The 14,669-nt window shown below is 37.4% G+C and overlaps 1 protein-coding gene across 2 annotated transcripts in view; it reads right to left on the reverse strand.

Annotated features, from left to right (window-relative positions):
• The window catches only part of DENND4C (DENN domain containing 4C), a 151,467-nt gene that overhangs the window by 6,548 nt on the left and 130,250 nt on the right, over positions 1-14,669 (reverse strand). For both annotated transcript variants that reach the window (XM_021063184.1, XM_021063185.1), the window contains 4 exons: positions 6,721-6,903; positions 5,482-5,677; positions 2,591-2,836; positions 1,899-2,016 (listed from right to left, as the gene is read on the reverse strand). In XM_021063184.1, the coding sequence (XP_020918843.1) occupies positions 1,899-2,016; positions 2,591-2,836; positions 5,482-5,677; positions 6,721-6,903 (743 nt within the window). The remainder of the gene's footprint in view (positions 1-1,898; positions 2,017-2,590; positions 2,837-5,481; positions 5,678-6,720; positions 6,904-14,669) is intronic.

Consider the following 14,669-nt stretch of genomic DNA (forward strand, 5'->3'; position numbering starts at 1 on the left):
CCCTGGCCCCTCTCAGCGGGTTCAGGATCTGGCATTGCCATGAGTTGCAGTGTAGGCTGCAGACTTGGCTCAGATCTGAAGTGACTGTGGCATAGGCTGGCAGCTGTAGCTCTGATTCCACCCCTAGCCTAAGAACCTGTATATGCCATGGGTGTGGCCCTAAAAAGTCCCAAAGAAAAAAAAGCCAAATGCACAGAAACAGTAGAATAATGGTTGTGAGGGATTTGGAGGGTGGGGTAGGGAAAGGGGAGATGTTGGGTCAAAAAGTACAAACTTACTGCTATAGGATAAATAAATTGCAGGGATATAATGTAGAGCATGCTATTATTAACAATACTTTTAAGCATTTTAAAAATTGATATTAGATCTTAACTGTTCTCACCATGTATGCACAAAAGATAATTACATCATAGTGTTAACTAACCCTATTGGGGTAATCATTTAGCAATATATACCTGTGTCAAATCATCACATTGTACACCTTAAACTTATAATAATGTTGTATGTTAATTATATCTTAATAAAACTAGGGAAAAAGATATGTTATTTGCAAATATCTTCTCCCATTCCATGGGGTGACATTTCACTTTTTGATGGTTTATTTTTTAGCATGAAGGTTTACCTACTTTCTCTCACCTGTGCTTTTGCCATTCTGATGTGTCGAAGTTTCTATTTTCCTTTTTTTGTTTTTTTGTTTTTTTTTTAGGGCTGCACCCGCAGCATAAGGGGGTTCCCAGGCTAAGGGTCGAGTGGAATCGGAGCTGTAGCCACTGGCCTACGACATCCACAACAACTCCAGATCTGAGCCGCTACACCACAGCTCATGGCAACGCCAGATCCTTAATCCACTGAGTGAGGTCAGGGACTGAACCCGCATCCTTATGAATACTAGTTGGGTTCATTAACTGCTGAACCATGAAGGGGAATCCCCTATTTTTAAGTTGCATTTCACTAAATAATGATGAGACTGAACATTTTTTTTCTTATGTTTGTGTTATGGACTGAATTATATCTGCTCAAAATTAACATATCGAAACTCTAACCCCCAATGTGATATTTGGAGATGGGGGTCTATTAAGAGGTAATTAACATTAAATGAGGTCATAAGGGTAGAGGCCCTAATGCAAGATGATTGGTAACCTAATAAAATGATGAAAGGAAACCAAGAATTCAGGCACCACAGGAAAAAGGCCATCTGCAAACCAAGGTGCAAGGACTCAGGAGAAACCAAACCTGCCATCACCTTGATCTTTGACTTCTGTCTCCAGAACAGAGAGAAATAAATTTCTGTAGTTTAAGCCACCCATTCTGTGTTATTTTGTTATAGCAGCCCTAGCAAACTAATACAGCCTGCTGCGCCACTACTATATAAGCACTTAAAGTTTCTTCCACAAACTGTCTATTGATACCATTTGCTCACTTACCTGCTGGATTGTCTGTGGTTTCTTATTGACTCATAGGGCTTCTGAATACCCTTTGTAAAAATATGTTCTAAATATAAAAGACTAAAAATAAAATCTTTGACAATCTTTGAGACTAGAATTCTTATAACTGAAATTATAGTCTATACCTACATATCTACTGTATAGAATTAACTCTCCAAAAACTAACCAAATTGGTATTTGAGAGTTAAATCACAAAAAATACCTGATAAATGGGTCAGTATAACAGTATATAAATTTGAACAAAAATGGAAAAAATCTTAAGATACTAAAAATGAAAAATATAATAACTTCCTTCATCTATTTCCCTCTCTCTCTTTTTTTTTTTAAACTGCTAAGAAGTATTCCACTGAGTGGATGGATTATACCGTAATTTTCTTATGTATTCACCCGTGAATGGACTTTTGCGTTGTTTTTAGTTTGAATCTTTTACGTCTTTAATTCTATTTTACTTACTAAAATTCCTCCATGAGACATAGAGAGGTTCTCCTGGTTCCTGATGAAGATTGATATTATCCCATAACAGCTGAATATACACAAGTTTGCTATCCTGGGACAGAGACGACAGAGGAAGCTAAAAGAGATCAATAGATAGTATTAGTAACCCAAGCATAATAGTAATTACTAGCACAGCTTGATTATATAAAACAAATGAGTTCTTTCAAAACTCTGGACCTAAAATTCTGAGAAAAACATTTAATTTTTAATTTATATCTGATTATGAATATTCTTATTTTGAGGTACATGTTTTTCATTCTAACTTTCAAGGACTGCATGATAAGTTGGTAGCTAGCACACATGCCATTTGAAAGATTAACCTCCATCACAATAAATTTTAAGTAAGAGAAAATGCAACCCTTTCTACTATCTTGCTGTGTAGGCTACTACTTAAATGAGTAAAATAGCCTTTCTAATACTCTAAGAGTTTGTTATGCCTCTGTTAAATGTTTGGGGAGCAGGGTACCTATCTCTCAACATTCCTTATCATAAAATGAAATAAAATCCCTGTACCATTTATCTAAATTTTTAAGTGAGAGAGAAATAAACTACAACTGAAGCCACTATTGTTGTGTATTTCCTGTTACCTGAAGTTAAGCCTCATCCTAACCAGAATCCTAACCAGTATAAGTACAGAAGTTAGCCCCTACCTGTACACCTCCATTACAATGTTCAGATGTGAGGATAAGTCCTGGCAAGTTACTAGGAAGGTCCAAACGTCTGAAATACCAAACAAGGTTCCAGAAAATGATTGGATGTTGATTGATGAACGAGGACGTGTGAATCACCTGATCACCTTCATTTTCTAGCAAAGATTCAAGTTCTTTACGAAGTACTAGAGGACTCAAGTAGGGCACAGAAACAGGGGGAGGATTGGGTCTTTTTCCTAGAGGATCCTTAAAAAATACAAAAAGAAATGAATTGGTCTATTTAATTATTTACGTTTCAGAGTATGTCCCAATGAGATTATGCTCTTCCATCTATCCTTTCAAATTCAGTTATTTCAGGGCAATTGCTACATGCAGTAGAATAGTCTAAAGAAAACATAAAAAATGAAAAACACTTTATTATAAACTTAAATGATTACAGATGAAAACTATTAATTCATATAATACATCCTATTTTAAATGCAATAGAGAAACTTTTTTCTTTTTAGGGACATATGGAAGTTCCCAGGCTAGGGGTTGAATTGAAGCTGCAGCTGCCAGCCTACACCACCGCCATACCAGATCTGAGCTGCATCTGCAACCTATGCTGCAGCTTGCAACACCAGATCCTTAATCCACTGAGTGAGGCCAGGGATCAAAACCGAATCTTCATGGATACAAGCTGGGTTCTTAACCCGCTGAGCCATAGTGGAAACTCCTCCTTTGCAATTTTTTATAGGAAATATTTGCAGTTCTGATGTTTTATGATGATAGCAAAAAAATATAACTTTATCTTCCTCCTAAAACTTTAAACAGAAGAGGCAACTGTTTTGTATTAATATTCCTTGATGACTATTTTAAAAATCATATCTAATTTGTTTTCACATTTGATTGCAACAAAAACTAAAGGAGTTAAAGAACTATTTCATAAATTAAATGAAATAATGAAGAAAAAAAAAACCCTAAGTTCCCGTCATGGCGCAGTGGAAATGAATCAGACTAGGAACCACGAGGTTGCAGGTTTGATCCCTAGCCTGGCTCAGTGGGTTAAGGATCTGGCATTGCCATGAGCTGTGGGCTAGGTCACAGACACTGCTCAGAGCCTACACGGCTGTGGCTGTGGCGTAGGCCAGCGGCTACAGCTCCCAATTCAACCCCTAGCCTGGGAATCTCCATATGCCACAGATGGGGCCATAAAAAGCAAAAAAAAAAAACAAAAAACAAAAAAACAAAAACAAAAACCCACCAACCTAGACTTTGTACATTTCTGCATACTTTAGTCAGAATAAATTGTTTACAACCCATATTAACAGGTACAAACAGTACCCAGATGGAGGTCTCCAAATATCAGTTTCCTCTAAGAGGAGCCATGGTTTCTTAAAGATATGGTTGATTTCTAGGTCTGGATAAGGAAATATGTAACGTGAACATGAAACATCTTGCAATATAAGAAAGCAAAGAAGCTTTAAAAAAATTGTATACAAAGGCTACTAAGAGTTGTGTCAAAAGGACTAAGACACCAACCTATAGAGACTTCTAGCTTGCCAAAGATGGAATAATGTAAGTATCAATAAGGTTAACAATAGCAACAGACATAAACGTTTAAATCAATGAGTTCATAATGATAACCTATTCCACCAGATAATGGATCACCCTGGAGAATGCCAGGAACCCAATGTGTTACTTTGAAAATTGACTGATAGGGAGTTCCTGTTGTGGCTCAGTGGGTTTAAGAACCTGCCTAGTATCCATGAAGATGTGGGCTCAATCCCTAGCCTTGCTCAGTGGATAAAGGATCTGGAGTTGCTGCAAGCTGCAGCCTAGGTCACAGATGCAACTTGGATCTGGCATTACTGTGGCTGTGGTGTAGGCCGGCAGCTGCAGCTCTGATTTGACCCCGAGCCTGGGAACATCTGTATGCTGAACACGCGGCCCTGAAAAGACAAAAAAAAAAAAAAAAAGAAAAAAAAAAAGAACATTGATAGATGAAAGGAAAAGAGAATCAAATTATTTATCCTGCCCTCCCAACAGAAATTGCATCTTTGGAAAAACCAGACAAAAACCATCGAGAATTTCTCTTTATCTTTCATATACACAGAAGATGACAGAATTAGTGTATCATCATTTTACAGCTTCCAATGGACAACTTGATCTAGGTATTGAGGTGTTAATAGTTACTAACATCACAAATATAGTTCACGTTTCCTATTGGAGGGACATCCCACTACTGATAAAGCTGTCTTATAAAACTAAACAAATGAATAAAATAAAACAAAAAAATCTGAGTCTGATCAAGCTTCTAGCTGCAATTACCAATTTATAGGATTGTAACTAACAAATAAATTGCAAGGGAATAAGAGTCTATATTTAAAAAGACTAAAAAACAGACCAACCAATAACAAAGCATGGACCTTATTTGCTCCTGATTCCTTGAACTACAAAACAAACATATTTGACATTTTTCAGATCATAAGAAATTTGAACAAAGATTGAATAACCTGATATTATTTGTTATTTTGGGGGTCTGATAATGGCACTGTATTTTTAAAAGTCCTTATCTTTCAGAGATAAATACTGAAATATTTACAAATAGTATATATATATATGATGTTTGAAATCTGCTTCAAATAGATCTAGGAAAGACTGAATGAGGGAATACATGAAAGAAAAATGGTCATAAGCTAAAAATTACTAAAGCTAGATGATGTGTCAAAGGGGCTCATTCCACTCTTCTGTTTATTTCTGTACCTATTTGAAATTTTAAAGTTCTGTGTTTATGAAAAAATCTTGTCACTTTTCAAGTGATTAAAATAAACCTACTACAAAAGAAATTACATGCTGTTTTAGTACTTCCATGAACACACTGATATAATTATAATGTTGTTATTACATACCACAACTTCCTGAAGACTGTTTGGAAGACTAACTGTTGAAATGCCATGAAATGGTCGCTGGGAAAAGTCCATATTTTGCAAGGGACCTCCAACACTGTGACTTCTTGTCAAAGGCACATTTCGTTTTGATAAACTATTAGGCACAGGTGAAATTTTCACAGTTTGGACATCTCCACTGGCTTCTATTATTTCATCACTTAAAAAATGAAGAAGAAATGCTATGTTTAGATTGTGTTAAACAATCTAAATCTGTAGAGCTAGAGTATTTCGTACAATGAATTTTAAATGTACTGAATATATCTGAGAAGAGTCAGTACCACCTTATGCGAATTAAGTTTACTTTAGGTATTTTATAAAATTGGTCAGAAACAGGATACAGTGAATGACGCTGCTGAAGGGTAGGAAAATGATATGGTAGACAACAGATATTATTTTAAAAAGAATAAGTTTCTTTTCAGTTGCTTTGTTCAAAGATTATTTCATTTTTATTAAACAAAATCACCTAGGAGTATATATAATGCCTGCAAATAAGTAATGCAGGTTCCTTGACAAGTATTTAATCCCTACTAGGACATGAGCCACCTAAGGTGAGAGCTCAGATTTTATTTATTTTTAGTATTAAGCATAACATTTAGCATACAATAATAGGCTCTCAAAAAATGTCTGAATCAATATTTAAGAGTAAAAGCTATACCTCACTGTAAAGAAAGTATGTGTCTGGAAACTGGCAATAATTACACTAAAGGGAAAATACTTTTTACTGTTGAGAAGTTCATTTTTGTAAAAGACCACTGTCAAACATTAAACATAGTATTAAACAGAGTTCCCATTGTGGCTCAGTGGGTTAAGGACCCAATGTTTTCTCTGAGGATGCAGGTTTGATGCCTGGCCTTGCTCAGTGAGTTAAGGATCTGGCACTGCTGTAAGCTTCAGTGCAGGTCACAGACGCAGCTCAGATTTGGTGTTGCTATGGCTGTGGTGTAGGCCTGCAGCTGGAACTCTGATTTAATCCCTGGCCCAAGAACTTCCATATGCTACAAGTGTGGCTGCAAAAGGAAAAAAAAAAAAAAAAAAAAAGGTTTATTATCAGATTCACTCATTAAATATTTAAACAACATATGGTAGTAATAACTTAAGGGTAATTTTTAAAATGCTAAAACTTAATGCTTATGTAAGCCAGGTTATATTTAAAGATGGAATTTTTACAAGGGTATCCAAATTCCCTGAATCCAATGTTACCTTGATTCAACGGCAGAGCTTGCTTCTTCAGTTATAGTCTGGTTAGGTTTTGGTAAATCCATAAGGTTGATCAAGTCAGGTTCTGCTGAACTGGATATGGGTTTGTGCTCCAAAGTTTCACTTGCCAAGGGAATGCTACCACTTTGTAAACTATCACCAGAGGTACTTGGTTTCAGGAAAAAGCTAAATATGGATCAGTCCAAAGGAAAAAAAAATCAAAAAAGTCTTTAAAAATCATAGAATCCACTAAATTTCATCATATTTAGAATCTCGTTATAGTAGTCATTAATGAATTATACAAATCTATAGAATTTCAAACACACACAGACTCCTACTCTCCTTCGCTCTTCTTCTTTTGTCCCAAAACTTTTCAAATGAAAAGGTCTATAGCATCATTATCGTTCAACATAAGATCCTTTCAGTTTTTGAGAAACACAAAAGGAAGCTATGAAGGAAGATGGAAGGCAAAATATTTCATTAATTTTCTTAGTTAAAAAAAAGAACAGTATTTTAACATGTATTAACCTATAATTGTCGATAATACCTTCCCCCCCTTATAAATCTCCATTTTTGTTTCTGTCATTTCCTTTCCCTGTTATTCATTATTTTAGTTTTCACCTTCCTCTCTCCTCCTTCAGGGTAGGGATGGGGTGAGGGCTGGGCCCTGCAAGGGACATTAAGAGAACTTTCTGAAGTAATAGTAATTTTCTATCCTGATAAGGGTTTGATTTGCACAAATGTATGCCTTTACTCTTTAAATGACACATCAAGGTTTGTACTATTTTTTTGGGGGGGGGGTTCTTTTGCTTTTCAGGACAATACCCAAGGCGTATGGAAGTTCTCAGGCTAGGGGTTGAATCAGAGCTGTAGCTGCTGGCCTATGCCACAGCCACAGCAACACCAAATCTGAGCCACGTCTGCAACCTACACCAGCTCATGTCAACACTAGGTCCTTAACCCGCTGATCGAGGTCAAGGACTGAACCTGCATCCTCATGGACACTAGTCAGGTTCGTTTCCGCTGAGCCTCAAAGGTAACTCCATGTACATTTTATTGTATATAAGTTTACCTTAGAAGAAAAAATTGTTGGAGTTCCCGTCGTGGCTCAGTGGTTAACAAATCCAACAAAGAATTCACCTTGGATCCTGCATTGCTGTGGCTCTGGTGTAGGCCAGTGGCTACAGCTCCCGATTAGACCCCTAGCCTGGGAACCTCCATGTGCTATGGGTGTGGCCCTAGAAAAAGATAAAAGAAAAAATTGTAAATAAATGCTGGACTCTAGTTAAAAATATGAACACTCATGTCTTTGGGGGAAAGTGTATTTAACATCTACGTCTTATTTTAAATGAATAAAAATAAAAGATGTATGGGTAGATGGATGAAGGGATAGATAGGTGATAAAACAAGTACAGTAAAAACATAAATTGTAGAATGCAGGGGTGGATATTTGGGTGTTACTGTAAAAAAAAATCTTTAAACTTAGCCATAAATTTGAAAATTTCCATAATGACAGAGGAGGAAAATCAATTTATATTCCATTGGAAAACATAACGTAAGTTGCTTACCACAACAGCTTAAGAAACACAACTCAACAAAAAAGTACAAAACTTATGGAGAATAATTTAAACCTCTATTAAAAGAGATAAAAGATCTAAAAAACGGAGATACATATCATGTTCACAGAATAATACTAAAGACGTCAATTTTTCCCAAATTAATCTATAAATCTAATTCAGTCCCATGAAAACTCCAGCTGGATTTTTGGGTTTTTTTCAGGAACTCAAAGTTACCCTAAAATTTTATGTGCAAAAATAACTATAAGAAAAAAAAAATCTGGAGTTCCTGTCATGGCTCAGTGGTTAACGAATCTGACTAGAAAACATGAGGTTTTGGGTTTAATCCCTGGCCTCACTCAGTGGGTTAAGGATCTGGCATTGCCGTGAGCTGTGGTGTAGGTTGCAGACTCCGCTGGGATCCTGCATTGCTGTGGCTGTGGCGTAGGCCTGCAGCTACAGCTCTGATTGGACCCCTAGCCTGGGAACCTCCACATGCCGTGGGTGTGGCCCTGGAAAAGGTAAGACAAAAAGACAAAAAAAACCCCAAAAAACCAGAAAAAAAAATTTCACAAGGGGGAATTTACCCTGTCAACCAGACATAACATAAAGACAGAATAATAAAAATAATATGGTACTGACTGAAAAAAAACAGAAGAACCAGAGTGAAGTATAAACAGGCATGTGATACATGATAAAAGTCATATTATGTATCAATGAAGGAACTGGCTCATTTTATGTAGAAAAATAAAGCTGAATTCCTACCATCATACACAAAGGTGGACTCCAGACAGATTTAAGACCTGAATATCAAAGGTCAAATACAAAGGTAACAGAAGAATGCTCAGGAAAAAAATTTCTTCCACTACAGATGGGAAAATTTTTAAAATGAGATTTCAAAAGCACAAATCATAAGGTGGAAAATTAATGGATGATAACATAAAATTAATTGTTTCTCTTCAGGGAATTAATATTAAGAATATTTAAGAAGTTCCCATCGTGGCTCAGTGGAAATGAATCTGACTAGCACCCAGGATGCAGGTTCAATCCCTGGCTTTGCCTGGTGGGTTAAAGATCTGGCATTGCTGTGAGCTGTGGTGTAGGTTGCAGACAAGGCTCGGATCTGACATTGCTGTGGCTGTGGCATAGGCCAGTGGCTATAACTCTGATTCAACCCCTAGCCTGGAAACCTCCATATGCCACAAGTGTGGCCCTAAAAAGACAAAAAAAAAAAAAAAAAAAAAAGACAAAAAAAAAAAGAATATTTAGGACAGGGACCAACAAGATAAAGAAAACAAAATAAAAACTGGCAAAGAAGAGGAGTGACATCAGCAAAATGGCAAATAGAAAGTTACCTTTGTTGTGTCCCTTTAATCTACAACCAGTAAAACATCCACAATGCAACTAAGGTGCCTCTGCCCCACACAATGGAGAATCTCCCACATCTATACACCTAAAGGTGAGTGGACTAGAACACAAAGAGGAGCAGAAACTGAAGGAACAACAAAAATAGTACCTGCAATCTTGGCGCTCTGCTGTGGTAAGCTGAGCCTGAAGGCTCAGACAACCTGGTAATAGCAGGGGAGGTGATACACACAACTCTAGTCTCCCAGACACAGCAGCACTGATGGCCACAGGTAACTGGGCAGCAGTGACAATGGAACCCAAAACCCCATCCTTCTGGCCACTGAGATACCCACAGCTCTGGCCTCCTGCCCTTCCCTTCCACAACAGTAGAGCCCACAAACTTTAAATATCGGACATGGCAGAGGCACCTGAGCAACACTGAATGCCTTGGGGATGGGAACTCATGGGATCTCAGACTAGAGGGAAGTGCCACCATCCCAATGCACCAGACTGCATGCCAAAAACACTGGCAGCATCAAGACACTAATGGCCCCAAAGGTGCAAGAAACAATTATGAGGGTATAGGACCACACCTCTGACAGAGGCAGTGAAGAGTGGAAAGTGCAGATGCTCAAATATAACCAGAGACAGCTCGGTTAAGAGAAACCAAAAATTTGAACCTATTGGAAATCAAATGGCCTCTATTTTCCAATCTGATGAATTGTTAGAATCAGGCAGAAAGGTTTTCACCTCTTCAAATGTGTCACCAACAGGGACAACTTGACAAACATCACAAATAATTACAATAACATGATTCTCCCCACACACAAAATTACAATTCTCCAGAACCCAAACTTAAAGCCATGAAATACTGTGATCTGACGGAGAATTCAAAATAGCTGTCATGAAGAAACTCAACGAGCTACAAGAAAACTCAGAAAGGCAAGTTCAATGAGCTCAGAAATAAACTACTGAACAGAGGAATACGCTAAAAAGAACCAAAAAGGTATTCTGGAGCTAACGAGCTCAATAAACAAGACAAAGAATGCACTGGAGATAGAGCAGACCATATTGAAGAAAGAATCAGTGACCTTGAAGACAGAAATCTAGAAAAAACACAAGTGGAAAAGGTAAAAGAACTAAGATATTTTAAAAATGAGGAAATTCTGTGAGAGCTATCTACCTTTTTTTAGGAGGAACATTAGGGCAATGGATATCCCAGAAGGAAAAGAGAGCAAGAAGAGGAAGAGAGTTTATTTAAATAAATAACAATTGAGAACTTCCCAAACCTTAGGAAGGAAGTGAATATACAAGTCAATGAACCTAAGAGAACATTCATTCACCTCAATGTAAAAAGACCTTCTCCAAGTACCACCTTACACCAGCCAGAATGGCCATCATCAAAAAGTCTACAAACAATAAGTGCTGGAGAGGGTGTGGAGAAAAAGGAACCCTAGTACACTGTTGGTGGGATTATAAATTGGTGCAACCAATGTGGAAAGCAGTATGGAGATGCCTCAGAAAACTAAAAATAGAACTACCATTGGATCCAGCAATCCCACTCCTGGGCATCTATCCAGAGAAAACCATGACTTGCAAAGACACATGTACTCCAATGTTCATTGCAGCACTATTCACAGTAGCCAAAACATGGAAACAACCTAAATGTCCATCGACAGAGGAGTGGATCAAGAAGAAGTGGTACATATATACACAATGGAATATTACTCAGCCATTAAAAAGAATGAAATACCGGCATTTTTAGCAACATGGATGGACCTAGAAATTATCATGCTAAGTGACGTCAGCCATACAATGAGACACCAACATCAAATGCTTTTACTGACATGTGGAATCTGAAAAAAGGACAGACTGAACTTTGCAGAAGAGATGCTGACTCACAGACATTGAAAAACTTAAGGTCTCTGGAGGAGACAGTTTGGGGGGTGGGGGGATGTGCTTGGGCTGTAGGATGGAAATCCTGTGAAATCAGATTGTTATAATCATTATACAACTACAGATGTGATAAATTCATTTGAATAATAATAAAAAAAGAAGTCCATCAGATAATGGTAACAGAAAAAAAAAAAAACGACCTTCTCCTAGACACATTACACTAAAATTGTCAGAAGTCAACATAAAGAAAGAATCTTAAAGGCAGCCAGGAAAAAAAATGAATGGTAACCTACAAAGAACACCCATTAGGTTATTAGCAGATTTCTCAGCAGGGGGGAGTGGAATAACATCCTCAAAATACTGAAAGATAAAAACTATCACCCAAGAATACCCTATCCAGAAAGTTATCATTCATATATGAAGGATAAATAAAGATTTTGTAGGGCAGCTAAAAGCTGAGGAAGTTCATCAACACTAGACTTGCTTTATAAGAAATGTTGAAAGGTGCTCTTTCACCAGAAACAAAAAAGCCAAAGTACACAAAAGTTTCAGTAAGGTAATAAATACACTCAGAAAATCATAACTAGAATAGGCTTTTAAACACTTTATTACAGCATAAAGGTTCAAAGAGGAAGGGCAAAAAAAAATGACTACAGCTACTTCAATTTGGTAACAAACTCACAAGATAAAAAGGGTATTTAGAGAGTACAAAAACATCATACAGGGCAGAGGAAAAGGATAGAATCTGTGTAGATAAATGAAGGTAAGATGCTATCAGCAGAAAAAAAGACTGTTTATTGATGAGCTGTTTTACAGAAACCTCACGGTAGCTATAAAATATAAATCCAGGAGTTCCCCTTGTGGTGCAGTGGAAACTAATCCAACCAGGAACCATGAGGTTGTGGGTTTGATCCCTGGCCTGGCTCAGTGGGTTAAGGATCAGGCTGTGAGCTGTGGTGTAGGTTGCAGGAGCAGCTTGGATCTGGCATCGCTGTGGCTGTGGTGTAGGCTGGCATCTACAGCTCTGATTAGACCCCTAGCCTGGGAACCTCCATATGCCATGGATGCAGCCTTAAAAAAAGACAAAATGACCAATAAAATAAAATAAAATAAAACATAAATCTAGAGCAGAGACAAAAAAAAAAAATTTTTAAAAGGAGGAAACTGAGAAAAATATCATAGAAAATAACCAAACCAAAATGGCAGATGGAAATTCAGGAAAGAAAAACAATGCAAATATAGAGCAACCAGAAAACAAAAGATAAAATGGCAGTATTATGTTCTCATCAACCAATAATCACCCTAAATGTAATAGACTGAATTGATCAATCAAAAGACAGGAGTGGCTGGATATAAGTGGGGAGGTGGGTAGTGAATACATAGGGGTGGGGAAGTGGTAGGTACAAATTGCTGGGTGTGAGAGAGGCTCAAGGATGCACTGCACAATATGGGAGATATAGCCAATATTCTGTAGTAACTGTAAATAGAAAATAAAAATTGCATAAAAACAAAAAATTTTAATTGTATAAAAATAATTTTAAAAGAAAAACAAAAAACCCCCCCAACAAAGAAATAATACCTAACAATACACTGTCTCCAGGAGACTCAATGTAGTGCTAAGGACAAATGTAGGCTAAATATGAAGGAATAAAAAATAGGATACTTCAAGAAAATAGCAGCCAAAGGAAAGTGGGTATAAGTCATACACTTATTAAACAAAAGAGACTTCAATACAAAAAAGATAAGAGAAAAAAATGGACATTATATAATGATGAAGGGGACAATTCTTTAAGAAGACATAGTTATTAATACATGTGCACCTAAGAGAGAAAAAACAGATAAAAAATTATTAACACCAAAATAGATAAAAACAATTATTAACAGATCTAAAGGGAGAAAGTGACAGCAACACAGTAGGGAACTTTAACACTCCACTTACATCAATGGATACATCATCTAGAAGAAAGTCAAAAAAGAAAGCAGGCTTAAACGAAATATGAGAAGAGATGGGTGTGATAAATTTGTACACAACATTCCATCCAAATGCATCAGAATACATACTCTTCTCAAGCGCATATGGAACTTTCTCAAGGATGCACTGTATGTTGGGACACAAAATAAAGCTCAATAAATACAAGACGACTTAAGTCATGTAAATCATCTTTTCTGATCACAATAGTATGAATCTAGAAATCAGTAAGAAGAAAGGTGGAAAAATCACAAATATGTGAGTGAACAACATGCTACTGAACAACTCTTTGTTCAATGAAGAAATTAAAGGAGAGGAGTTCCTATCTTGGCACAGTGGAATCAAATCCGACCAGGAACCATGAGGTTGTGGGTTTGATCCCTGGCCCCGCTCAGTGGGTCAAGGAACCAGTGTTGCCGTGAGCTGTGGTGTAGGTCGCAGACGCAGCTCAGATCTGGCGTTGCTATGGCTGTGGTGTAGTCCAGCAGCAACAGCTCCAACTGGACCCCTAGCCTGAGAACTTCCATATGCCATGAGTGCAGCTCTATAAAGCAAAAAAAAAAAAGAGAGAGAGAGAAAGAAATAAAAGAGGAGAAACAACAATGGGTACCACAGAAATACAAAACTTTATATTATAACAAATTGGATAACCTAGAAGAAATGGACAAATTCTTGGAATTATACAAACTTCCAAGACTGAATCATTGAGAAACAGAAAATCTGAACTGACTGATAACTAGTAGAGAGACTGAAGCAGTAATCAAAAAGTTCTCCCAAACCCAAAGTCCAGGACCAGAGAGTCTCACAGGTAAATTCCACCAAACATTCAAAGATTTAACACCTATCCTTTTCAATCTACACTAAAAAAGGGAAGAGGGGAGTTCCCATTGTGGCTCGGTGGTTAACGAATCCGACTAGGAACCATAAGTTTGCAGGTTTGATCCCTGGCCTTGCTCAGTGGGTTAAGGATCCAGCGTTGCTGTAAGCTGTGGTGTAGGTCGCAGATGCAGCTCGGATCCTGCGTTTCTGTGGCTCTGGCATAGGCCAGCAGCTACAGCTTTGATTCGCCCCCCAGCCTGACAACCTCCATATGCCACAGGTGTGGCCCAAGAAATGGTAAAAAAAAAAAAAAAGTGAAGAGGAGGAAACACTGCCTAACTCATTTTGCGAGGCCAACATCACCC

The sequence above is a fragment of the Sus scrofa genome, chromosome 1 (assembly GCF_000003025.6).
Source record: "Sus scrofa isolate TJ Tabasco breed Duroc chromosome 1, Sscrofa11.1, whole genome shotgun sequence".
NCBI lineage: Eukaryota > Metazoa > Chordata > Mammalia > Artiodactyla > Suidae > Sus > Sus scrofa.